We start from the raw sequence: 27,751 nt of genomic DNA on the forward strand, positions 1-27,751 counted from the left end.
TACAAACCATGAGATCAATCATGCTTAACTTAACTGTGCCAGCTCCAGCTCCCATGGGCCAGCCATAAACCCACTTAAGACCAGACCAGCGCAGTACAGAAATACATTAATGTTTAAGTGACTTTGGTACTCACTGCATTTAAAGACTTTTCTGCCTGCTTCCCACCACCAGATTTGGCATAGAAGCAAATCAACAGCAGCATCTTTCTCATGTCATCATCAACCATTTACCATGGTAAGATTGGGGGGGTCAAAAGTATTTTATATCTAAATACATTATTTTTTGTTGTTAAAAACTGACTTTGGAAGCAAATCCGGTTCCTCCGTTTTTTGAGAAACCATACAAGTATAGTCCATGTGTTCTTTTAAAAGGGTGAACACCAAACAAAGCCCCTCCACCTGGTTTCCCGGAGCTTCAATGCTCCCAAACCATCCCATAACAGAAGAAGAAATATTTGCAGCAAGTTTCTTTTTAACATAGTGTTAAATCATAGGGTTAAACCCAGAACAAAGGGTACTTCATGAGTACCACAGAGCAGTGATAGATACAGCCACAGAATGATGCATGATGCTCTCTGTAAATCCTGCAACAAAATCAAAGCTGAAAAGGATGATAAAAAATAAAAAAGCTCAATACATGCATGAGAGTTTCTTTCGTGGCTTAGGATTTTCCCAGATTGCTTTCTTCTATGTATGTCTCACCATCTAAGTCTCTGCTTTAAAAAACACTCACAGACTCCTGTCACATTACAGAAATCCTTTGTCACAGCTCAATATTGTTAACAGTGCTGTTCCCTGGATCCTTTGTTCATCAGTCCTGGGACGTTGTTACTCTCCACCCCCAGCAGCCTCACTGCCTCCTGCATCACTAGCAGTAAATGCTGCAACATAACTGAACTAAAAAGCCCTGTTAGGTACTTTATTCCATATTTCACCAATTAAATCAGCCTCTGTCTTACCAACCACCAGCAGGACAGCACGAACAGAACTACCTGCACAACAAAACAATGACAAAAACCACCAGGAAAGGGGTGTGGGAAGATCAGCACTTTTCAAGGTAAGAAAAGCACACAGGATAAACAACTTTCAGGGGAGAACAGTTAAGCTCCTTGTTTAGAGGAGGCATTATGATGCTATAAGCATTTTTTCTCACCTTCACATTGATACAGGATCGTGCTAAGCTCCTCTCTTTCCTGCTTCAGGAGAGCATTTTCTTCTTCCAAGTCAGATATACGCTACGAAACAAGGCAAAGAATTACTGCTTGCTGCAGGTCAGAGCCTCTGCAGAGGGGTTACATTTCACCTGGCTGGAGACAGGGAGCTTTGTTTGGGCTTTCTTTGCCGTTTAAAAGATCTATCCCCTTGTGCTTTGGCAGTTATCCTTTGTACATCAGGAGCTGAAGCGTAGCAGAACTGCACTGCAACAACAGAGACTAACTTTGCTTTTCCTGAGTGAATTCCTCCCTGAAATTAATGTTTTCAGCAGAATCTTACAGAATACTAAGAAGCTGGACTTGGCAACCATGATCTGCAGGAGTGAAACTCCTACAAGTGATCAGGACATCAAATCAGCAGTTTATTTCCACATCTTGAGAGGCTTCATTGCTGCCTTCAAGTCATAGCACTGTCTGCTGTTGGGGAAAAAAAAACAACTCTGACTGTTTCAAGCAATGTGGCACTTAAGATGGGCACAGGGAATGTGAACACTAATACTAGATAGTTCAGGCTTTTTAAATTTCTTGTGTATTAAATCATTTCATACAATTACAGCCACTTAAATGCTGCAGAACCTCTAGCACAGTGAAGCATGGCATGGTGTGTACCAGGGCCTTTGGTAATATAACAGAAGCATATGCAGCAATTAACACCAATGATTGCCTAGCAAAAATTAATCAAAACAGAAATTAAATCCTGCAAAATACTATTTTATATTTTTTTAAACTACCTCTTTATTAAAAATGAAGGGAAGCAAGGCCACTTGTCACAACAATAAGGCTGGACTGATGCTGACAGCAACCTATGCTGGAATTTTGATGCATTCAACAGCGTTATCTCTAAACACAAAAACACCACATTACAAAGTGAAATATGCTGCTATGGTTAAGCAGGGTGATTCTGCTGCTGTCAGGTAGGACAACAGACTGACACATCACCCTTGTGTAATGTCATTCCCTGTGCCTGCTCCATCGCATCCTCTAGCCACGGCTTAGGAAAGAGCTACACACAGCAGAAGAATCTCAAGATGTCAAAGATAAACACCACTGTACACACCATAATAGAAGTTTTCAGTGCCCAAGAATAATAATTTTTCTGCCACCACTAGAAAAAAATTATAGGCAGCCCAGCTGGCATGCATTCCTAGCACAGACTTCAGTCTTCCACACAAGCACGATCAAGTCAAGGTATTTTATTAAATACTGCATATGCCAGCATGGGAATACAACAGAAGATTGGCGAGGAGGAGTGTAAACACGTGTAAGTGACTTGTGGCTGGGATGTCAAAAACCACACATATCATACTATTATTGTTTAGTTTTGTGTGCTTGATGGGTAGAATGTCTGCGTTTAGATAACACAGGCCTGGGAGAGGCTCAGGGGCACCTTATCGAGCATCCTTGAGATTCCTGCCCTGCTGTGGGAAAGATCAAAGCACAGTGGAAGAGTACGTGTGTGAAAATCCCTGATATCTACAGGCGAAAGCAGCAGGCTCGAGATCTTTTCTTTCTTTTTCTGGCTGGTAAGGACTGAGCTCTGCACTGCCTGCGTCCCCGCTTGCGTGCCTCTGCCTGGGTGCTGCTGGAGGACCAGGAGATCCCCTGGGTCTTCTTTGCGTTTCATCTGTGGTTTTGTGGCTCTTCCTGCGCACTGCCTGTGCTGGCTCACACAGCCAGATACACATTAATGGTGAGGATAAAAGCACAATGAATATTTTACTGTAAGTCACAACTGAAGCAGTCATATCCCGAGCACAGAAACTGGAAGACCCCACTACCCCTTGCTCTCCAATCCGTTCATTTGCTCCAGCTGTCTGCATGAGACTATAATCTCCTGCATCTCTCCATATGCAATAGGAAAGTTGGAGTCTGGAGATACAGTTAGGAAGTGAAGAAAACACAAACTTAAGATATGCAGAGCTACCGGTGTTTTAAATGCTCTGAACTGAGCCATGATTTTAATGTTCTGTACCAAGATCAACTACATTCCTTCATTCGTACATCACTTCAAACAAACATCACAGCAGACATGCAGCCATTAGATCAGCACTAGTGCCTTCAAGTTCAGAAGAATTCTTTAAAAATTGGAGAAGAGCTACAAGAGTGATGGAAATGAAGGAAAGCCTGTGCTGCAATAGGACAGCGAGGAACTTCACTTGTTTATCCCATCAGGGAAAAGATTAAAGGAAACAGTATTACTTTACTAGTGCTCTTCAATGGGTGCTGATAATGAACTCTTCTGCCCAGAGGACAAAGTTATAACGGTAGGGAAACAAAACAAGACAAATATTTGGAGTATTTTCAATCCTGCTGGGGGATATTTTAGAACCAAAAGACTTGGTAGAATCCCAGGTTTAAAAATTTCTAACCCAGATTGGGTATAGATATTTTTAAGATGTGATCTTAAGTGATTGAACTAGTTTATCACATCCCTGTTTCCACATGAAAGAGCACAAGCTGTAATTCAAACCCAATGAGAATGAAAACAGTCCATTAAACACAGGTAGAGGCAAGTGGGGCAGGTTACACAATGGCCAAGCAGCACAAATTCCATCTCTGGTACCTACACCGGTACCTTTTGTACCCCTTTCTCATCTTTTTATAGAAAACAGACCTTTGAAGGTGCTTCAAATGCAACAGTACCTGCTTTGAAGGATTTCTATGGAAGATGTTGAGCAGTGAGCACTCATGAGGGCTTCAGCCCTTATTTAAGTGTTACACTGGAACCACCTGCTCATGAGATCTGGCTCCAGTCCTCACCTAATCTTGTAAGGAATGGATGATGGCATTTAGGATTTTCCTAATAAAATCCCTGGTCAGGCTTTGAAACATCCTAGTTCATAGTGAGAAGATTGGGTGCTACCAAAAGCCATTGGAAGAGCTGTTGGTACTCACCCAGATCTGATATTTTAAACTTTATCACAAAATAGAATAAGAAGAGCTATTCTAAAATTAAGGAGTTAGAGAGAAAAGCTATAAGGAAGAGATTAAAGGACTTTTTTTCAGCAACAAAATCATAATCAGTATGGATTTGCAGAAGCTGCAGCTCCAGCTCCAATTGATAAAATGAAGGCTGTTGTCTCAGTCTCACTCAGAAGTATCTGATGACTTTAGGTATCACCTCCAGAGCAAATGCATCCCACCACAACCATGGCCATGGTGTAATCTTGATATTGAAGGTAAAAAGTGCTTCTTGCCTGAATTCAGTTTATGACCCTTCCCACACTTTCAGTAGTTATTAGAACTACCCAAAAATCTCTATTTGAATTTTTCTCAGAAAGTGTTTTGGCTAAACGAATGTTTCCAGGAAGGAAACAGGTTTTCTCTGTCCTCCCACTGACAAGGAACTGAAGGGAGCAATTGAAAGCTAATGTCAGAAATGGGAGACTGCACTGCTCAGTAGAAATGCTTTGTTTTATAATTAAACCATCTATTGCTACGGTAAAGTCCACAGTATTAACTCTGCTGTAGGCACTTCCACAACAAGGGAAAGCTTTTGCTTTGTTTCCTTGCTTTTTGAAAGAGTTTCTTTGGTCATTAAATCAACCTTTTTTCTGACTGCTCGAAGGGGATTTGCAATCAAGAACAAAGAGAAGCAGTTTTTCCCCAGCTGCATCACCTTCAAAATAAAGCATCCTTTCAGTCTCTAAAAGCCTGTGCTGCAGTCAGCTAATGAACTGAGCCCTCTGCCAAAAAAGATCTTCTAATTTGGTGCTGGACAAAAGAAAATCACTGATTCCGTACGTCCCTGTACGGGTGCAATACATGTGCAAAGAGCAGAGTAACCGCTTTTCTGACAGCTCTTGGTCCAGCCGAGAGACAAGACGTGCACAGGCTGAATGCCCTTTCGAGAAGCACACCCAAAAATGCATTTCAGCTGTGCTAGTTGTTCAGATGAAGTTATCCTGACCACATAGACCCCAGATCTACTCACCAAACCCACCATCCGAGGGCTTATGCCCAAGGGGAGGTTGGCCAGGGCAGGTGCTGCTGAGTGAAGTGCTCCAGAAGGGCCCCATCTGGGCACTCTCCCACCATAATAAAAACGCAGCTAACCCCAGTTCTTTCTTTTTTTTTAATCTCCAAAAGCAACCCATCTTCAGGTTGTCACACAGAAAGTGCTATTCTAGAGTAAGAGCTGCAAAACAGCTTTTTTTCTATGCAAGTATTGGCTAGGAAAGTCCTAAGCTCTTTCCAATCGAAGAAACCACTTCAATTGTCAGTGCAGAAGAAAGATCACAGATTTAACCTGAGCAGTCACAAGCATTCGCAGCAGGAACTAATCCCATACCTTAATGCCTTAGATTATAAGGATGGGTATGAAGGTTATTCAGAATGAACTTGACTAGCAAAGAAATTCGGGGTAAAAGGTCAATTTTTACTACTTGCAAAAAACCTCTACACTCTGAAGTCTCTTCCTCCCACTAGAACACTTTCTTGTACAGTGGTCCAGCATTGGATGACCTCCACCTCAGGAGATCCAGAATGCATAGGAGTTTGCATGAAGGAGGAGTTAAAAAAAAATAAAATAAAAATGTTTAGTGTTCATCACAGCTCCAAATCCTATCATGGCTCATAACAACCAGCCTTGCTGGTGTTGGAGCAGCTCCTCTGCTCGGGAGGCACAAGTTGGTCCCCACACAGGTCACACTCTGCATATACCTACAACACCAGCCACTACAACCAGCTGCAATGGCCATGGGCTGCATGGCAAAAACAGAGCCCTCATGATCCACACCAGGCTGGGCTGAGGAAGGACATCCTCCTCGTATTTATGGCATTGACAGTCTTCTCCAATATTTTGCATTACATGCCAGGAAGAATCACTGTATATACACAAAGCTCTGACATATCCGTGGTTATTAAGCGCCCTTGTTTCCAGACAGGCCTGGGCTTGGGGAGTTTCTTCGTGGGTGGCAGTGCAAAAGGCATCCAGATGGGATATCCTCCTGACATGAGGCAGTTGCTGCTCCTGCAGGGATGTCCACCTGCCCTTGCTGCCCCATGACCTGGTTAAAAGGCAAATTCTAGGGGCATTCAGTGACAAAAAGAAAAAAAATCTTATTTAAAGAATAGAAATTCTTTACCCTTCAGACTTAAGAAGAGTGAGCTTTCGTCAGTACGACCTGCACAACGTGAGACGTGACAAACAGACGTACCTTTCTCAGTAGGTCTTTCTCCTTAATGTAGCTGTCTTCCACAACCTTCCTCTCACCATGAGCTTTTTCAAGCTCCAGCCGGAGGTGCTCCAACTCTTCTTGAAAGCTGACAAGCTGGCTGCCATCACCCTGGTGGTTCTGTTGATATTGCACCAGTTCCTTCTTCAGCTTTTCCACCTCGGAGGAGTGGGCAGATGTGAGCGCAGAGAGCTGCTCGTTCAGAAGCTTGTATTCCTTGTTCTGCAGCCAACATCCCAAAAAGAAGAAAATAAGTTCATAAATGAGATCATTGCATGCACTGATGCACTACAAAAGTAACTGTTAAGAATCCTTGAGCATGGTGAGTAATAAACTTCCATGCATATGCTAATAAAGCTCACAAAGCTAAAAAAAATTTCAAAACTGTGACAAAAGCTCAATAATATTTTGGTAATGATCATACAAGCATTTGTTAAATTGATGTTACACGTGAAGCAAAGGTAAACAACGCTTGGTAACACTGGCATCCAAACAAAAAAATACACTTTTATTACAGCTTCCAAACAACGTTGCTTAATGCAATTGGTTTGCAATTTTTTTTTTGGTCTGTAATATTGGGTTTGCAGTTTTTCCTTTTATTCCTGACTCTTGTGCCCACAGAAACCTGGGGTGACAATGCACCGCAGCATAATTGCAGCCTCGAGCCCAAAGAGCTCCCTAAACCCCAGCCTTAAGTCATATGCCAACTCAATCATCTTTTTATTTGCTCAGATTTTCTCTTTTAAAGCACTTAGCAATGATTTGCTCCCAAGTTTTGAGACCTAAAAATTCAGCAGCCTCATTTGATTCTTGTGGTTCAAATCAAAGTCAATGGGAACTACACTGTGACTAATAAAGCATCATCATTATCTGCCAGCTCCAGAAACAACAATGAATTCACAACAGACCAAGAGCTTCAGTAAAGAGCCTACCATGTAGTTTTGCTAACATTAGGTAGATAATTACAAGAGCAAAATAACTGTTCTGAAATTTGAAGTGTAGTCTGGTTTTTAAAGTTTCCTTTTTGAAAGCTTTCAATACAGCTTTAAAGATCTGGCCTCACTGTACAACCGATCCAAAAGGCTTTCCTTTCTTAAATGGGACTTTGGTGGATATTTCACTGATGTATCAGAAATATTAGGTTTGGCCTTTCCTGATCTAGCTGAAAAAACATTTGGCAAGACATTGTTATCCAGACAACATGAACTGGTAATCTGCAATTTAGCCTTTTGCTGTTTCTCAGAGCTTTAGTCACCAGCAGTGTTATAGCAGCTCATGAGAAACTGCTCCTTCCAGCCAGAAGTTTTTGGTTGTTGTGAAGGCTAAAAAAAGCTTGAGATGAAGAAGCCAAAAAACGAAAGTCTTAAAAGACACAAATGTATCATTTTAAAAGGTCAATGGACTAGGGACCTGATACACAGTTTTTGACTGGTCAGGATAAGCTGTAAAGTTGCAAAGTCACAGATCCTGAGATGCAACTTCTTCCTCTAAGATGTTCACCAAGAGTCAAGCAAGCAAGGAAAAAATTTCAATGCAAAAAGTATGATCTTTCTCTGTAATAGGGTCCAAGGTTCCCATTAGCTCCTGTACAACAAGAGTTAGTTTTCAAAGAACTTTATAGCCTGGAAAAGCAAAAAACACCCATGAAAGTAGAGAATTTTATCATCCAGGTCTACACAGGTTCCTCCAGACCAGACAGGCCCCTGTACAGTGGTGAACTGGTGGATACTGAAATCCCCACCCACACTTCGGATTAGTCTCTTTTAGATTCCCAACGTGGATCACAGGATCGTTTCTTCTACTAGTGCTCTGATCATCCTTTTGGGCCCCCTCCAGGGGACCTCCCAAAGCATTCCTCTCTCGCTGCAGTCTCAGCACTCTGAAGCCAGATTAGGACACATTTCAAAATGAAAAACAAGTAAATGAGAGAGATTAACATATTTTCTTTTGCTCCCTTGTAATGAATTATTAGTGAATATCAAAATTCAGTGTGTGGTATTAAGGAATTAACATTTCTGCATGACCCAAGCCATATCCAAAGAGATCCATTCAGAGAGAAAAGCTTCGCAGAGAACGGCAATAATCACTCCGGTTCACAAATTTCTGATGCTTCCTTCAGTCTCTGCTTGTTCTGCAACACACATTTCACGGCTTTGTGTCCCAAGGTTTATGTATATGATTTTACATAATAGCCAACTGAGATTTCAATTCAGACACAAGATAAATGCACAGGAATTATTTTTCTTGTTATTAGCTGCTAGACATGAGAGAACATTTACTGTGTTGTACCAAAATGGCTGGTCCCCACTGCAGTCGTTCACCAGACCACGTTAAACTTGAACGTGATTTATTTTAAATCATTATCCAGCCCAGCAGAGCTGTGACAATCCTGCTTTCCACTCTGGTTCTACGAACCAATCTAGAGTTTATTTTGCTACCAGTGGCAGAGACAACAACTTCATCACTACTGTTACCCAAACTACTTTTATTTACAATAAATGCTCACAGAGATACTGTCGCTTGCAGAGACAGCGTAGAGAGCTTACTGTGATTCTAAATACTGGCTGCATGAACACATAACACCAAATTAGGTAACAGCCTTAAAAATGTCTCAGGCAGCTACAACATACACGTTTAAAGAAACTCGCTTAACTGGAAAGAAAAATAAAATTAAAAAAAGAAAGTGGTCCAATGTGGATAGATAAAAGTGGTCCAGTGCAGATATTTCGCAGCAAAACAGATTTAAACCTTTCTTGTGTGTGCAAAAAATCCCTCACCTGACTTAGAAACTGAATTAAATAGGCCCAGTTACGGATGTGAGCTGAGGCTGACATACAATAATAGGTTTTAAAGTTTTCAAAGAAAGATCATCTCTTCCTCAGGGGCACATGGAGAACTGCATCTCTCTATTCATGCATGAGCTAAAGTGGCAGAAATAGAAACATTTTCTTCCACAGTCAGAAAATGATACAACTGCAGCTCTCCAGGTTGCCTGCAATTTATTTTTTCTTTCTTAAAAGTTAATTGGCATTTTGAAAGGTCATGTTTATAGATTAGCAAGGATTGAAATCAAGATACTTCAGGGAAGCTATGATGCAACAAACTGACTGCTGCCAGAAAAAAATCCAGCACACTGAAAAGAAAGTCCACTGGAATGGTGCTCATTAGCATCCCAGAGAAACCTGTCAGTCCTGAAACAATGGTCAAAATTAGATCACTGGACAGATTACCACCAGTAATACAGAGCAGCAATTCCTTCCTGCCAAAGTTACACAGAAACCATCACAGTAACTCCTTCAAAACCGTCTGCCCAGAGACCAGGGGAGATCAAGACAAGCTCCAGTTCATTATTTCTGCCTACTTAAAAGCTCTCCATGGCTCCTTCCCTAAAGCAGACATTTCTGCTGCTTTCATAACCCACGACAGGAAAGCCCACATTAACCAAAGATTGTTTTTGCTTTATTGTTCCACCCCCGTACTTTTTCTAGCAGTAAATGGCAAGGAATTGGGAGGAAGAAAAAAAATAATACCACTGCTCCACCACCAAGTCCAGCAGCTCAGCAGACCTACAGGAGTTAAGCCCAAATACATAGACCTGAAGTGATTCTTACTAATTAATTCCACCAAATACCCCCCAGATGAAGGGTCATCTCAAACAGGTTTCTGATATATAAATATATAGAAAACCTTACGCCTAAGATTTTCCGTTCCTAAGCTATGGTTTGCCTGCAAAATCTAAGTATGCAAAAGCAGGCATTTTAAAACCAGACACGGTGGTTTAAAAGTCAGGCTCTACTGCGGTGTGTGCTTTGCAGCCAGTTAATACAGCAAGGGGAGCAGCCAGCAGTAAGGCAAATCCCTGGGTGCCCTGAGTCTGCAGTATTGGAGCCAACGCAGAGACATTTCTCATCTTCCTCATGGCAAGGACCTCTCGTGTCATACAGAGGTGGGAGAGATTTAAGGCAGCGAGGAAACCGCCTGGGATGTATTAGCATTCCTGACAACATCTGAAACACAATGATAAACTGAAATTCCTGATACTACAAATAAGGAGGTATCCTGACTTACAGACAAGGTTTCTGCTGCCTGTAAAAGGGCATTTTAAGGATATCGGTGGATATTAATTTCTCCATTAATGTTGGTGGATAGAACTGGGACCTACTCAGCAATTCTTATACTCCTCCCTGAAGGCCTTGTACAGCACTGGGAAGCAACACAGATGGTATTTATCAGTGTAACTTGCACACTCATGTTGGTAGGTGGGAAAACCCTCCTCCCGCATGTGTAATCAAACAACTATTCTGCAGCTCATTAATGACAAGAGTCATTTGATGAAAACCTCTCTGTGATCAGGTTGTCACAGTGAGACCTTCAAGCCATCCACACAGGTATCCATCACTTAGACTGCAGCATCTCACCCATCATCATGGCTCTTGCTTCTGAAGAGTTGTTATATCCAGTAACATAATCATGCTCAAACTACTTGGCAACGTGAATATTTACCCAATTTAGCGTTTACCTTCCAGGTGAAGTGAAAACACATACAGTTCAGTACAACAAACTGTGGCAGACACTGCATCCTCAGTGCTTGCAAAGCAGAAAGTGTAATGGAACAATCCAGCCCAAAGCCTGTTTGACACAGGGATCTCACATGGAGATAGTTTGGGTTTTCAAGCAACAGCTTTCAAAACTGCCATTTTATCTTCCTCCTCTAAGTCCTTCTGGGCAGTTCTCACAACAATTACAATGCAGTTCTTGCAGCTTACTGAGCAAGCTCTTCAGACAACAAGGTGGAGACCCAAGACCCAAGTGCATCTGCAAGTCTGTGGCGGTGTCCCACCCCTACAAGAGTCTGGCCAGCAGTACCAGAAGGCTGCCACCACCATGATATCCTTCCCAAACGTCACAGGAAGATAAAATCCTTCCTAGGAAGGACAACAGAAGAAAGGCAAACCAGAACCAGGACCACACTTGTCCCAGCACAGCTCAGGACGTACCTGCTCATCAATCTTCCTTTGAAGCTGGACCACCTTGTTCTCCATGCCAATGTTGAGCTTCTTCAGGTGCTGAGCTGAGCGGGCCTCGATCTTCAGTGCCTTCAGTTCCTGCCTGGCCTTCATGCGCCGGTAGTAGCACTGCAGGACGATGGTGGCACCCCTGATCCGGCGGAAGTGAGTGCGGGCCAGCCAGCCACGGGCGTACTTCTGGAGGATGGTGGCTTTGTGCTCCACGAGGATCTACAAAACATGGGCAGAAATGGGACAATCAAGGGAGAAAAGTCACCTGTAAAGGTAGCAGCAGTCCTGGTTTGCCTGCAACATGGCACTCCACACTTTCTACTCTGCCTTCAAAAGGGCTTCTCCTCCAAGCAGGAGTGTCCTGCTAGGAGCAGGGGGCGATGGCTGGAGATAGAGGCTGCATCCTCTTTCATAGACAGGAAGGGGTACTTCAATCCCTGCTCCTGGGGCGTTTTTCCAGTCACTGCACTCAACTGATGCAGGCAGAACACTTCCAGTCCTCTCTTAGGAGCCACACTTCTCTTTAAAAACAGTCAAGACCTGCTTGGCCAGTGAAATGAGGGGATATGATCCTGGCTAGCGAGTAGAGGACTCGATGGGGACACGGGACATCTGGACTCAAGTGAGACTTCATGGATCACCTCAGAATAGTACTTAGAGCCACAAGATCCACAGATAGCAGAATAAATAGCCATCAGCAGACACACCAACACTTAGCAATAAACTTACGGTCCCTTCAGCATCAGATATAACTCACACCGGAACAGATTTGTAGATTTTTTCCTGTGTTTCACCCTTGCATTATGATAAGTTATACTGTAGATAAATGTTGTCCAGGTGGGATTTCTCGTCATGTGGATAACCTTCAAATAAAACCCTGGAGTTCTTTCACCACAGTCTGCAGCCAGTTCTCTTGCATGATTCGATTTCTAGAAACTTACATCTAGTTTTGTGAAACTTCTGGCACTTTTGCATTGAATTTCTTGCGAAAACTGTACAGCAATCTTTTCCATAGGTGGCAGTTCATTCCTTCCTCTAAAACTGAAGGCTGACATATTAGCGATACAACCAGTATGTTGTTAATAAACTTCTTATGTTGATCTATGCTGCAGTATTTTGAGGAAATAAATAGCAGGAGGATTTAAAGATTACAAGACACTTTGCTGTTCTTAGTTTGGGGTAAGTTGATTCAGAAAAGGTACCATATCAGCTTCTCTTACAAACCTGTTTGACCCTAAGGCTTTCTTTGCACTTGCAAATTTTAATTCAGAATAAAGGGACTGTGTGAACTTAGGATGCAGCAGGAGTTACTCTGAAATGAGCTTTGTATGCCTCCAGCCTTGGCACTCTTACAGATGGAGAAAGCTGGGGGTGCCCAAAGAGCTAGAAGAAACCCTACTGCATTGCCTTGGAGACCTATTGCAGCCTTACAGCAAAGTCTTGGTGGGCACTGGGCATGCCCTGACCCCATGGAGCATCACCTGCAGCCCTGCATCTGTTGCTGAGAATGCACTTGAACAGACATTTATATCCAACACCTATATCCAGGTGCTCCAGAGATTAAGGATGTTCAGATTTGAGAGGCCTGACCTTCAGCCAACTTCTACACATTGTTAAGATTTTGGGTCACCTTGAATCTCAGAGAGTTTGAATGCTGGACCAGCTGCCTCCCCTGTAGAGGCTTCTGATTTAAAAAATAGATGATGAAAAACAAGTGGCAGCAAAATTTCTGATCACCAGCATCCAGCTGCTCTGTTTTGGAGGACATCCCTAATCTCTCTGGTGGGTCACCAGGTGTCCAGGTAACCTCTGTCATCAGCAGGAGCAGCCTCTCCTCTCCTGACTCATCGTGCCTCTGACTTCTTCAAGCATCCCCGTGACCACAATTAGGTGTAAATTTAGGTGGCTACCAAAGTAAGGCTGGGTCTGAGGAGTGGATAGAAGATTCCCCAAAGCTGTTCTCGGTTTCCTGACACTGTATCACTTGCTGTCATCAAACCTTTACTTCCTTGCTTTCAACTCCTGGTTTAACACAGAAAGCTAATGGAGAGAACTAATTAAAGAGGGATTTATATCAGTACACGACTTGATGCCTTCCATGACAGACCCTACTGGTCTTCCTACCACACTAGAAACAGTACCTGCAGCACAGCTCAGACACAAATTCAGTTTGCCAGGGAGTTTTTTGCAGAGTGTGAGTTAGATCAAATGACATTTCCAGATTTCCTCAATGCCTTCCGGCATCTGAATGATTAACTTCATTTAGCTGCTCTGCTGAGGTGCTGCTGCCAAAATCATTTTTGCTTGCACAGCTTTAAATGGCAATGCTCACCATCACCGTGTGCTCTCCAGAAACGCCAGAGGCTGTCAGCTTTGTAAAACATCAAAACGGCCACAACAAATACATCACCGTGCTATGCCAGCGGAGGTAAACATAAAGGCTCTTCCTACTTTTTTTCTAATGCAAAGGAAGTCTGTGGAGTCATACCTTGCGATAAATCCTCCTGACAAACATGCCCCGAGCAAAAGCCTGAATGGTGATGGTTGCGTTGCGGACCCTCTGGAAAGCTCGGAGGATCCGCAGCATTCGGTACTGCTTCTGGAAGATGATGGCAGCTCTCGTCCTCCTCAGGTGCTCAGCAAGCCTGCAAAGCACAGGGAAAAGATTAGCAGTAAAACTAAACTCCCCTTCTTTCTGTTGTAGTAAGTTTTAAACTGGACAGAGAGAATAACCTTTTGTCCAAAAGTAGCTTGACAGTATTCAAGAAAGACAATCCCAGCAGTAGGGCTGAGATAAGAACAGCAGATAGCATGTCTCCATTAGAATAATGGGAACACACATGCTCTCAGACAGCATCCATGGCACCCAGGAGCACTGGAACCAGACATCAACACACCTCATCTTTCGTAAACAGCATTAAAAACAAGTATTTCCCAGCTTTTCCCTTGGTTTGAACACTCTGCTGTACGTACTCAAGCTAATCAACGTCCAGGTTGGCTCCATCACTTCCCTAACTACAAAAAGAAAGTGTTGCATGGGTTATCTACCGGCTCAGTGAAAACGGTGGCAAATTGATTTGACATTCAAGCCAGTGTGCACTGGTTTGGCAACACTCATGAGCAGAGCCCCAAGCAATTCACAGAGAGTAAATAATGAGGGACGTGGTCAATTCTGTGCCATGTTGCTCCCATTCGCCAACTGAATTCACGTTCAATTTGCTGTTACACAGGTTAAAAAATGCCCATAAAACCTCAATTTAATTTGATAATTAGCTTGTTTTGATGAATTTATGATTCATTTATTGCTCTCAGCATGAAGAATTATATAGATATTCGATTCTCTTCTTCATTTTGTGAAAAGCATATCAAAACTAAAAGAGCCGTATCGGATTGGCTTACATATTCTCTTCATCAAGGACGATGGTTTCTTATTAGGACCCACTGAACCAGAGCTTACTAAAGAGGACAAGGGATAGCCTGTTTCCAAAAGATAAAGCAATTATTCAGATAACCTCCATCCCTATGAAACCAGCACAAAGAGATGAACTGAAAAGTCATGTTGAAGAAACACTGCAGCAGGTGGTTTCAGAGCACCTGCTTCCTTCCAGCCTCCTATTTAGCTCATACCCCCTTCACTTTGACATCACCAGGGACTCCTCCTCCCCTCCTTAGAGGGATGGCCAGCTGATGCAAAGTCAAATATAGAGTCCAAGTCTGTAGGTGGGCACAGAGAGCCCACCAGAGAGGCTCAAGGTAATGACTGACTCTCTGTTTTTCTTAACCTTCCTCTTATTGCTTAGGTCTCATTTGCCTCATCTTCAAGTGAGCTGTAAGACCACTGAGAGGGATCTGCAGCCACAAGCCTAGAGAAGTACACTTCTGAGGACAAGAAAAATCTCTGCTCAGTTTTAAATAAAAGTCACCAAACTGCCCAGCTTTGCTTATTTGAGACCTTCTCATCCCTGGTTTCTCCATGATGCCAATCCCTTTCACAAGCACAAATACCACAAGTTCAGTTAGCACCTCCAGTGTTCTTCCAAAATACAGTATGATTTAGAGGAAATCCCTGGAAGGAACGTGGAAGTTCTTCACCTTTAGTTGCTTCAATAATTGATAGAAATTGACGCTCATCCAGCAATCAGGAGTGAAGAAAGGACTGTGCAGGAGCCTCGCAGCACGCAGGCGGCATCTCACGTTGCCCAAGTGCAAGCGGAGTTAATTGGGCTGCAGATTATGTTGCAGCACTTCTGATGGGCAGAAGCTAACTCACAGCCAGGGAAAACATTGCTGCTGGAAACCAAACAACATAGCTAACACACCACAGCTTCTCTAAGCAGAAAACAAGAAGGGAAACAAAGCTGAAAGGACCCAATCTACTCCTTGTTTCTACCTGCGAAGTGCCTGAAGCCAGCTGGGCTAGATGCAGGAGAAAGGCAGCGCTTGACGTGAATAAGGAGCACATGATGAAAGATGACTTGTGTGTTGGGATGCTATAACACTGATTTACTGCTCCTTCACACCCACCCCACATCTCCTACCAGCAGACTGCTCTCCAGTGCAGCATTATCTACCAAAACACCAGCAAGCCACTGACACGAGGAAGCTTGAGGTTCCTGCACACAGAGAGTTAAACACTGAGCTCTATTATTCTGTACTGTCAATAGCCCCAGTGCTTGTGATTTGGAGTGACTTTTCTCATTACAAAGGACACAGCAAATCAATTCTGAGAGCTCCCTTTGGATATCAAGGAGGCACAAACCTGGTTCCTGCAGAAGAGGAGCGCATACCAACTAGCAAAGTTGTCACTAGCTGATCCAAATGCCCTTTGCCAGAGGTAGTCCCAGAAAAATATTAGTTCTGTGAAACACTTTCACCTAAATATCTCTGAGTACTTTAGTCATCTGATTACAGCCTAGCTGCCTATGCTATAGACCAGAAATTAAATCAATATAGGTATGAAATCAAATTGAGACAAAGAGTTTTGTTCTCTTGACCCTGAATAAAGCTGGAGAGTGGGGCCAGGAATGAGTCCTGACTTTAGCACAGAAACTTTCACCATATTGGTACCTACGTGCACAATATGGGTCTTGCCTTTCAGCCCTGTGAAAACAACACACCATGTAGAGCATTTTCAATGTTTCTCATACAAAACTCCCAAGTTTAAGGTCTGCAAGATGGAACAGATTGAGAATACAAGTGTCCAGAAGTGGTTTTCCACTTGACCTCCCAGCTAGCCCTTCCTCGGAGGGCTTCCTAGCACCCACCTCCGCGCCAGGTACCCACGCGTGTAGCGCTGGATGATGATTGCAGCTTGTCTCAGCCTTTTGTACTTGACCCTCTGTAGCCAGCCCCGCACCGTCTTCTGAATCATGATCGTGGCAGCTCTCAACTTAGCTGCTCGCACTTTCTCCAGATATGCCACCTGGCCTGAACGGAAAAAGATCTTGGTACGTCCAACCTGGAACTTGTCTGGATCCTTTTCAAAAGCATAAAGGAAACTAAATTTAATTAAAGGCAAACAATTTAATTTTGTTTCAGTCTATGTTGCACAGTAAATACAGATTAAAAAACCCCACTTTGAATCAAATTTATCAGCTCAACTCGCATCTCTTCTTAACTGGGTGATAAAGATATTACTCACCCCAAAGTACTTGGGCTTCTCTATACCCATTGAAGAATGCAGCACTAGGATTCAGTCTTAAGTTCTATACATTTACCTAAATTTTTAATGTTTTTTGAGTTTTGTGAGGGGTTTTTTGTGGTTTTTGTTTTTTTTTTTTTTTTTAATGTTAAATAGAGCAATGCAATGCCAGAGGACTTAAAGAAAAGACTTCTTTCTCAAAAGGATTAAGGTTTACATCTGCAAAGTCATACATGCACTGAAAATGGCCCTGTAGCTAATGGAAACACTTGGTGCACAAGGAGAACAGCTTCTGCAGAGAGGAACCCGATTAAGTAAATTCCTCAAAATTCCATGACAAAACCAGAGATCAAAAATTAAAACGTGCCTAAGGTGCTGTGGACATTCTGGGCTGCTCAACAGCAAAGCAACAGGGAGAAACCTTTGTGTGCGCTCTTGTGATTTAAAAATAATACACGAGTACTAAGGTTTTGGTGAGGAGAGGTGGCAAAGACTTCTTATTTGCTTAAGGGAAAAAAGTCCCAATCTACAGGATGCTTCTGCTACATATTGGTGGCTATTAAAAGTCACCCACACACAAGATAGGGCATTTATTGCACTTTTCTCTTACTCATTTGTGCAAAGAGGCTTTTAATGATTGGCTACGGTTCATGATGTTGTCCAAAGCTGGACCTCTAAAATATGCTCCAGCTATGGCTAGCTGAAACCAGAAGGAGGGATTAGGGGGACAAATTTTCTAAAGGTGGCCAGTTGTTCATGTACAGCCGGTGATAGCAAACTCTGGACTTTGCCAGCACTGAAATGGTATGTCCAGCTTGACTGCAATCAAGAGATCCCATGTCACGTTTGCTCTCGCTATCTCCTTGTGAGCCTATCTCATTCTGGAAGAAGCCCCAGGCTGCCTAGGCTGCAGAAGCACCTGCACAAGCAGCAGGTGAAGTAGGAGCAGGAAAATCAATTCAGGTTATATCAAAGCCACAAGCTTCCATGCTGTAAAAAATCAATGCCAAAGATCTGATCCCAGCTCACCTTAATGAGGTCTTCCAACAGGGTCTGACAGATCTGCTTCTTGTCGTTCTTAGAGAGGTCTCTCTTTTTCATAAGAACACGATACCTATTGAAAAAGTCGTGGTAGGACCATCTGAAAACAAAGCATACACAGGATTAGCCTGCTGGGCATTATTTCCTTAAAATAAAGTGTTACAGACAAGTCAAAATATGAAACCTGTATACTAGGAGATGTCCTTGTTTGAGTGAATGGTGGGTGTTTTGGTAGCAAGGGAGGGGGCTACAGCAGTGGCCCCTGTGAGAAGCTTCTGGAAGCTCCCCCAGCTCCAAGGCAGACCCACCTCTGGCCAAGGCCAATTAGTGATGGTGGTAAGCCTCTGCGTAACGTATGTAAAAAGGGGAACCTGGGAGGAGTTGTGGGAGTTGTGAGGAGGGGTTCCAAGGACAAACACAAATCTTTGGACTCTGAGAAGACAAAGCAGCCACCTGGAATATGCCTCACTGTCACTAGCAGTGAAGTTTCCAAACACGCAACACTAATTGAAGGAATTAGAGCACTGTATCTTCCTGCTAGGAAATATCATCTCCTGCCACAGCTGTTAGATGTAGGGACTGAAGGCTGGATCCTGAAATTGGTTCAGCATCTGCCGAGTTTCAGCCTTCTCCAAATTAACACAGTGAGTTATGGACCCCTCAAAACCTGAGTTTTTAATTGAAATACTAGGCATTTCCAACAATGTTAAGTACAGCCATCATTATTTAAAAAAAAATATGCATAACAAACGTCAAAGGAAGATGGGAGAGAACTGCAGAGATTTTGATTTCTGCCCTCACTCAACAAAACCATCTGTGAGCCTGATACCCACTCACATGGGTGTTCTGTCAGACAAGATGACCATACACTGTATGAAGAGCAGCCATGCAGAAACATCTTCTTCTCCGCCCAGCAGCCCCACGCATGCCTTTATTTTTGTGTTATTACACCCAATTCTTCCTATTTTTCCACTTCCAGAGATTAAGAGAGGAGGCGGGGAAAAGGCAGAATAAATTGCAAAGGGCCAGAGCGATGCTTGTGACGGGGCCTTACACCCGGCCCGTTTGCAGTGGTGGGGCTGGGTGAGACGTCACACCACCTCCAGGAGCACTTCCCATGTTCAAGACTGCTGTCTCTACGAAATACTTCATCTCTAATAAAACTTCTTGAAGGCTGGGATATTTGGTAAGATAAGCATATCAGAAATATAGTACATATTTCAAAATACGTGACCAACAGTTTCATATCAATCCAGAAAATGCAACAGTGGAGGAAAGCCAGTTTGATTAAAAGCAATACTCTAAAAGAGCATAGTAGATGAAAATATTTACAATGAGAATGGAGGAAGAAAAAGCAAAAGAAAAAAATGACTGCTAAGGATTGGGAAGTGCCACGCAATTCCTACAAGGACACATTTCATCCAGGACACTTTTTGTAAAGTTTTTGTAAAGTTTTTGGCAAAAATGGGAAAGGCATTGCACCTGAAGCAAAAAGGTAAGATTGGAGGCTCCTGGAGACAGAAGCAAGAAGAAAATTGTGATGAGATCCCATGCTCAGATGGCTCCAAGTAGTTCTGGATCAGCCAGATTTAGTGATGATTTCATTCCTGTCTGCATGGGATAGCCCTGGGGCTAGACAGTCAAGGCTACCCACCCTCAAATGACCAAAAGTATTGGATCATCACTAAAAAAGAATGCGATATCTGCTATGGGGAGCTCTCTCTGCTGTGAGGTACTGCAAAACTGAACACAAAGATTAGGCAAGACTCTGGACTCGTGTCACACAGGGCTGAAGCATAAACTTGCTTACTCCTTGCTTGCTAAATGTCTTTATTTTATAACCACATTTCCCATTCCGTACCCGCACCTTAATCCTTCTGCTTTGTGCAAATAAAACCCGTTTTCATTGTAAGCACCCCTGAGGTTTTACGCAGCTCCAAATCAAACCCGATCAGAGAAGCAGAGCACGGAGTGCCCGAGGCACGCAGCCAAGCGCGCGATGCTGGAGACCTCCTGCCTAACTCAGGTATTACTCAAGCCAGGGAGAAAAGAGGAGGGAGTATTCCCATTAACCTGCCAGAGTCAGTTTAGGGGCTGATATTATTAACTGCTGCTATTTGGAGGAAGAAATCACCCTGCAGGTGCCACCCAGGCTCCTCCAGCAAAGAGCAGATGGTGAAGAGGCAACATGCGTAACTGAGGGCACGGGTCCAAGCTGGGCAGAAAGCACCAATATCCATCATCTTCCTGCACTGAGACAGAGGTGCAGATCCCACAGCTGCTTTCAAACAAGAGTCAGATACCTGCAGAAGTTCCTTAAAAATAGATCATAAGTCACTACATAGAGGGTCTCTCTTCAGAGGCTGGTGTTCTCATTTCACAAGGTGGTAAAAACTCGTTGTCCACTTGTTTCCATTTGAGTCAATCTTTAATATAAATAACATAACCCACTTTTTAGGAGTAAGTCTCACATGAGACATTGAAAGCGGCAGGGAATACGCTCACTGATTGCTGTCGGGGTGTTTTGCTGGGCTGGTAGAATCTGTAGTCCCCTACCCACATCTCTCAGAGGTTCACAGCCAAACGCCGCACCTCCACGGCACAACACCACTTCACCCTTGCTGCAGCGAGGCCGCTCTCACCATCCTTGCTGATTTATCAGGAGATGACAGTCCTGAGATTACACTGCTTGCATTATTGTCCACAGAATATGAAGACAAAAGCTCTGCCATGCCGGGGCTCAGCTAGTCCATCGCAAGTTTCACCAGAATATTTGCACTCCCAGTTCACAAGCAAAAGAAAGCTGCAGGGGTTCATAGGTGCTGTTACAGGATCCCCCCCCAGAGAAGGGAACAATTAAAGCCCTTGGGTTTAATGTAACACGCCTGGTTAAACCACTTCAGGTTCAAAGCAGTATAAAATTACCTTACAACTATGTGGTTCGAGAGAAACAAACATGATCTCCCAACCCTACAAGGGAGATCTCTCAGGTGCAGAAATACTGAAGCGCAATGCTCTGCTGCACACACACTTTTTTTTATTCTTCTGCACACATATATCTTTTTTTTTTAGGTTCAACAGCTGCATCTTCAGCATAGAAAAGGAAAAGCGAGAAAAATTATTTCTCTCCTGCTAGACCACAAAGGAATTCCTAGCACAAGACAAAAGATGAGCTGTGTTACCCCACAATCTAGCAGGTCAGGAGAGATTATGGGAAGGTTATATCTCAGTTCAACTCATTGACAGGTATTAAATTAAAAGCAGATCTTGGGTTTTCAGGATGCTGCCACCAAACACACAGCATGGGCACGCCTCACTGCTAGGAGCTGGAAACTTCCAAGGGCCACTAAATAAATACAGTTCCTTATAATTATCAAATTGTAAGATCCAGACAAGTGGTGTAGGCAAAGAGCTGTTACCAGGAGGATTTTGGTACCTGCACAACTGAGATAAAGGAAGGAGGCATGAAGAACTGGATAGATACTACTCAAACTTCCCCAGGGGAAAAAAAAAAAAAATCTCAGGGTTGAGATCAAGCACAACTGACCTCGAACACCAAAATCTTGCTTTGAAGTCAGCACAGTCACTAAAGGAAAGGGGCAATAAAAGGAATGGAAGGACACAGGAAAATAACTTATGCCTGTGAAAAAAACACTCCTCGGGCTTGAGCAGCAAGGACGCTCGAGGTCTCATCCACGAGATGGAGACTTGGTCAACCCAACAATTTCTTTGTCATCTACAGGAATTAGAGGGAATAAGCCATAACACATGCCACAAATTAAGCCTTGGATCTGTGGTTTAAAGAACAAGATTTGGATGCTTTACACAAAACTACAACCGGGTGCAAAGCAAAGGGGCTGCTCCTGCCCGAAATCACGAGGATACAAACCCAAGAGCAGCCCTCGTGCTTCAGAGCCAGCTGGATTTACTGCAACCTCCCAATTAAAGGGAGGTTTTGGGTAAGAAACTGGGGGTGAAATTCTGATTCCTAAGGAAGCCTCTGTAAAGCATCTCTCCAAGCAGTCAGCAACTGCCCAAAATATCTCCAACCTATTGTTTTAGGGTGATTACAGCAATGTTGTTTCAGCAGTACTGAATGAAGAGCTGAAAGTATTGTGATAAGAGCTTGAAGCTGTTGTGACTTAACCATCATATGGTTTATTTTGGTGGCCTAAAATTACTGAATGCAAAATCTTTCCATTAAGGGTAAATAAATTAATTGCCCTCTATCACCCAAGACCATGCCAGCACCATGTGCTGAGCAAAACTGGCTTCGTGTAAGAAATCCTGCCAGCACCATGTGGTACCGTCCTCTGAAGGGATCAATTTTTTAAGCACTAAGGAGCTGGACTATATTGATCTTTCTATAGGAGCCAAAGCCCATCTGGGGACAGGCAGGTTGAATATCTGAGCCAAGATTTGACATGGAATTATTTTAGAAACTGTGGTCCAGGGAGGAAATTTCTCTTGCCTTGTTTACTGGAAGCAGAACAGATTTGCCTTTCAGTTAGCTCTAAAACATGCAGGCTGGCATGGCTTGAAATTATCTGGAATATCTTCAAAGAGCAGAATGAAGGAAAATCCCCCCTCTATTTACATATGACACCTGTGTTGGGAGTGGGCAAACAGAACTGCTGGTAGCCAAAGTCATTTATAGGTTTTGTTTCCCTGAAATGACTGCAAGACAGCTAAAGGCATATTATAAAAAAAAAAAAAAAAATATATATATATATATCCAAGGATGCCCATGATACTTTTCAATTATGAATGTTTAATGTTTATAGAGTTTAGCAGCTGTGATTTCATACTGAATTGATACAAAGATGCTGCATCTGACAGTGAGCTCCAGCAACCAGAGGAAGCAGCTAAATGCCAAGAATACTTAAGCAATAAATTTCATACATAACAACTACAGTGAGAGTATTTCAGAGAGACTGTCATGACAACGTTATTCAGAGTGATGGCACAGTGGGTGACCACTGACTGGAAACCACCAGAAGCAGCAAGAAGCAAAATATAGAGTTTTGACAAAAAGCAAGTTAAAAACTTGTTTGAAAGAGTATTTTGTAATTAATGGAGATCTGCACCAATTAATTCTCTATAGACTAATCTTTATGTAGTCAGTTTCTATAAAAAAGATTAATAGTTTTATAGTACAGAGACATCTTCCATGCTTTACACACGGAAGTTGATGATAGATTTACTATCTACACATTTAAGACAGTTCATTCATCACGGTCATTTATGCACACACTAACAAATACATTTCTTAACTTCTGTGTAACATTTCAAACCAAATGATACATTTTCAATTTACTCGAGATAGCGGCAGAGTGCAGAGTACCATGGAAATGATAAAATAAAGCCAGGGGTACCCAAAGCGGGGAGTGCGAGGCTTCATCTTTCAGTGGGAATATATCATGACTTACATGGGTTAAAGAACACTAAAAATGATATTAAAACTTCTTTATTTCTTAAAGGAACCAGATAAAAAAAAATTATCAAAGTCTGAAAACATTAAATTCTTCAACCCATAAAGTAACCGTGATGGAGAAGTGTGAAATAATGGCAGAAGGTGGCTTCATCCAGACATCTCTGACCCAAAGTCACATCACTCTCAGAAGGTACTTGTAAGGAACTGAAGGAATTAATGCCTCAACATGCATTGACACAGAAAACCTCAAGGACAGGCTGTGGCCTTTGTGATCAGTCTAAGGTCGGTCACCCAAGGAAGCGGGAGGGTACCGAAGGATGGACGCCCCCACTTCCTTGTGGTTGTATTGACAAACTGCTTAATTAAACCTCAAAGGGGGAAAATGTGGACTGAGTGAAATCAAATGTTTCTCATCAAGCATAAGGACTGCAAATCACTGGCTCCATTGTGTAAGCCCGATACTTTGTGGCTCTATTTTGTAAGCCAGACACCATGCAGGCCTTGCTAATGACTTCGCCACGTCGCCATTGAAGAGGTGATAAGGCCTGATAAGAGGTGAACATTTCTGCCCCCGAAGCCAGATGATTGTTCAAGAAGCAGGAAGTCAGCAAAAATCTGTGGGAAATTAGGAAAAAACAAAGGTGGCAGGGCGAGCATAACCACTGACTCAATTGGACAAGGGGGTTGGTGCACCCCATTCCCACTCCACACATGCACAGAACCCCTGCTCCTCTTTTTTCCTCATCTCTCATGGAAGTGACTTGGTGGAATACCTGCCTCTCCTCATCTAGTATGCAAATCAGCTGATAAGATGAACTTAAAAGATGACAGAAACTTTGCTGGGTGTGCACCCACCACCCAAGATTAATGGACCTGAGACAACGCTGGATCCAGGGGTGGTGATACAGATTTGTCTGACTATTTTTCTCTCCTTTTTCTTTCCTTTCCTTCCTTTTCTTTCTTATAGATTTACAAGAGACCGCATTGCTTATTATCCTTTTCCAAGTTTAAGTTGTTTCTACCACAAGTAAAACATTTTAACCAGTCATTTGGTGTCATTTCACCTTAATTTAACCTGAGGGGATCTCAGAACCTTTACAACTCCCTGTGCTCCCAGTCCAGGTGGTAACAGTACTCTTGTGGCAGTATGCTGGAAAATATTCAGATGTAAATACTACAGGATGAAAATAAATATTTTCTTCTCTTTCTATAATAAAACTTCTCGAGATAAAACATTTTGAATATTCCCTGTTGCTCTAAAGGTAAATTTCTTACACCCAAGTGAAGCAAAACTCAAAAAGATCAAGTTTTCCATTATTAAGTAGTTTAAATTTATAGCCTTTGAACAGGGTTTAAATTTAAAACAATGACCCTCCTTTTTGGTTTTATCCTTTATCAACCATTATAATCAGACTTGTCTCAAAATATAAGGAACTATAGAGGAATAATCAATGCTCACTGTGATGAAAACTGAGACAGATCGCATGGATGTAAAAATGCAGAAAGAACTAAAACGTCTATTACAATTCCCACAAAATCAGAACCGTGGAAGCAGCTTTTGCCAAGCTGGTTTATAAAGCCAATTCAAATATACAGGTTATTCACAGTCTTTCAATGATGTTGCCCAATTCCTGGGTCTGGATTTTCAAGACTGCAATTTTCTGACCAAGGAGAGTAAAGAACTACAAGAACCCAAACTGAGTATTTTATTTTGCACAGAATTGTTCCTGTATGTAATTATCTTCTTGAAACATTAAAATAAACAAAAATCTGTCCTTGAAGCATTCTAAACACTGAACTGGAGATGATCACTGTGAAAGGCTGAAATAGCTATTTGCACCCCTTTTTTCCCCTGGAGAAAGAACAAAAGCTGACAAGTTGCAGTGATGGAAGAGTTCTGTATTCTTAGCATCCTGGGAAAAAGTCCTCATAACCAAAAGCATGCAAGCAGAGTTTTTCAGAATAGGTCTTTGCACCAGTCAATTATTTGCCATAAATAGATCTTGGCTGGTCTCCAGGTGCTGCAGTGGTTTCTCCCCTTTGCTCCCCCTCCCCAGTTACTAATTATATGCTAATTTTAGTGCCATAGGGTCTAAACTGCAGAGTTAAGTGAGCAGAGATGGAAAAATGCTACAAGTGTGCAGGAAAACTATGAGTGGAGAGAAACAGGGTATCCCTGCAGCTATGTTAAGACCAGTGGCAAAACCCACTGACAGAGCTCCCAAGCCTCCCATGGGACCCACAACTGCAGAGCTAGGAGCCTCCCCTGCCCTGGGGAACATGACCACTTGCTTAAGAAGCATAAAACTGCCTTTCCATGGCCTTTTCCAAATGGAACCCCAGCTGTTTCACTGCTTCAGGACTTTCACTTCCAGAGGATGGACAGATCTGACCCTGCAGCTGCTTTAACAAAGAAGTTGTTGGTGTTCAATTTCCCTCCACGCCTTAGAGATCATGTAATTTAGGAGCAACTTTTCATTAGTTACTTCCACAACTGCCTTGAAGACTTCAGAGATGGAAGCCAAAGGTGGTGCTGGGTCTTCTAACAAGGCCAGACCCCCGCAGAGGACCACCCAAATCTCCATTCAGCTCTCTGCCACCCTTCCCGCACTGGCAGAGGAAAGAGACAAACTGGTTACCGTGAAACTTTTCTTTTTTTTTTCCTTTTCCTTTTCTTTCTTTTTAAGGAGCTGAGATCAGACAGCCAGGGAGATCCCGATCACCAGTTTTTGCCAGCCCATGGAGGTCACTGGCCAACAGAGGCTTTAAGTGGGCTAAGTGCGCAGAGCCACCTCATGTCAACATGCAGAAGCTGCCATCAATTGTCAGTTTGCAGGAGATAAAAGAGTCACTGGTAAGGCAGCACACTCCACCCCAAAAACCAGGACAGGGAGTTTCTCATGGCGCTCAGCGTCACGCTTAGCTGACTCTTTACTGAGTGTATTTATAACTTCTTTGTTCCATGTAAAAAGGCTGATGGCTATGCTCACATTATCACAAAGCTGCTTGGCACTACCATGCAATTGATGCATATTTAGAATTATTTGCCCTTGTCATCTTCAAGTCTTATTTATAGTTTGTTTTCTGATTTACTAGGCCCTAAAAACCTCTTCTGATTTTTGTATCACAATCAGCAAGAGCCACACCACCCATAACCTTTCTTTTTTAAGATGGTAGAGTTTGAAGCTTAGTATTCTTTGCATGTATGGTGTGAAAGTCTGCAATAATAATTTACAACCTTTATTTTCTTCCTCTGCAAGTATAATCAAAACATTTTTGTCTGAAATTACTATTGCAGGAGGTGTCTGAAGCCAGGGGGAAAAAAAAAAAAAAAAAGAAAGGAAAGTAAACTGTATAGTGCAAGGAGGTTTTGCATGGGGACCTTCAGGCAAGCAGGGAAGAAGTCCTCTAGGGCAATGCTGGCTTCCAGGCAAGATGGGTGTAGAGGATTTAGAGCTGTTATTTTGCTACTTGCTGTCCACCTCTGTATGGGATCAAAGCTGGATTCCTTTACCTGCCACGCACCAGCATCTTCAGAGATTTCATCACATCAAACTCTCAGGACCAAACTGAAAGCACCAGCTGAAACGCTGGACACAACTCAACACACCCTCTGGCAGCATCACTTTGCAGCTCATTGCTTGATAACAAATCTCTCAGATTTGAGGAACCCAGGACCTAATGAGGTTTTTGGAAAATGAAAAAAATTATAAAAAGGGGAAGATCTATCCTGCATATAAACCAACCTAAAGAAACCCCATTTGTCCTGAAAACACTAACGTTTTCTTCTCTCTTCCTTGCCCCAGATAATGAACTTGCTGAGTAAAGCACAACAGCAGCACAACTCCACACTGAATTCCCAGCTCGGTACCTGGACGGGAAGCCAGCAGCACTGATGCGGATGGTCTCCAGCACTCCACAAGCTCTCAGCTGCTGCACCACTCTCTTCGGATCAAATCTGCAATTATATTTAGGATAGAGATTAACACAGTGAGAAGAAACCCACATCTTCAACCCACCTGATAGTGACTCTTTTGGGGACAGGAATTAGCTTCTGATTTGTAGAAAAAAGCTCTGCTCTCGTCATTAGTGAGAATGAAGAAAACCATACATCCGTGGATAGCTTTTGTCCACAGCCATTCCCTCACAAACCTCACTATAACCAAAACCCCCATGCCTCGCTTTGGGAACAGGCTGCACAGATGTCACACGTTTTCTCTCCATGT

The 27,751-nt window shown here is 42.8% G+C and overlaps 1 protein-coding gene across 1 annotated transcript in view; it reads right to left on the reverse strand.

Annotated features, from left to right (window-relative positions):
• The window catches only part of MYO5B (myosin VB), a 165,110-nt gene that overhangs the window by 39,246 nt on the left and 98,113 nt on the right, over positions 1 to 27,751 (reverse strand). The window contains exons 17-23 of the mRNA XM_074812741.1: positions 27,397 to 27,483; positions 18,080 to 18,191; positions 16,674 to 16,885; positions 13,898 to 14,054; positions 11,389 to 11,628; positions 6,374 to 6,613; positions 1,154 to 1,235 (exon numbers count right to left, since the gene is read on the reverse strand). Coding sequence (XP_074668842.1) covers positions 1,154 to 1,235; positions 6,374 to 6,613; positions 11,389 to 11,628; positions 13,898 to 14,054; positions 16,674 to 16,885; positions 18,080 to 18,191; positions 27,397 to 27,483 — 1,130 coding nt within the window. The remainder of the gene's footprint in view (positions 1 to 1,153; positions 1,236 to 6,373; positions 6,614 to 11,388; positions 11,629 to 13,897; positions 14,055 to 16,673; positions 16,886 to 18,079; positions 18,192 to 27,396; positions 27,484 to 27,751) is intronic.

Source organism: Strix aluco, chromosome Z (genome assembly GCF_031877795.1).
Source record: "Strix aluco isolate bStrAlu1 chromosome Z, bStrAlu1.hap1, whole genome shotgun sequence".
Classification (NCBI taxonomy): Eukaryota; Metazoa; Chordata; class Aves; order Strigiformes; family Strigidae; genus Strix; species Strix aluco.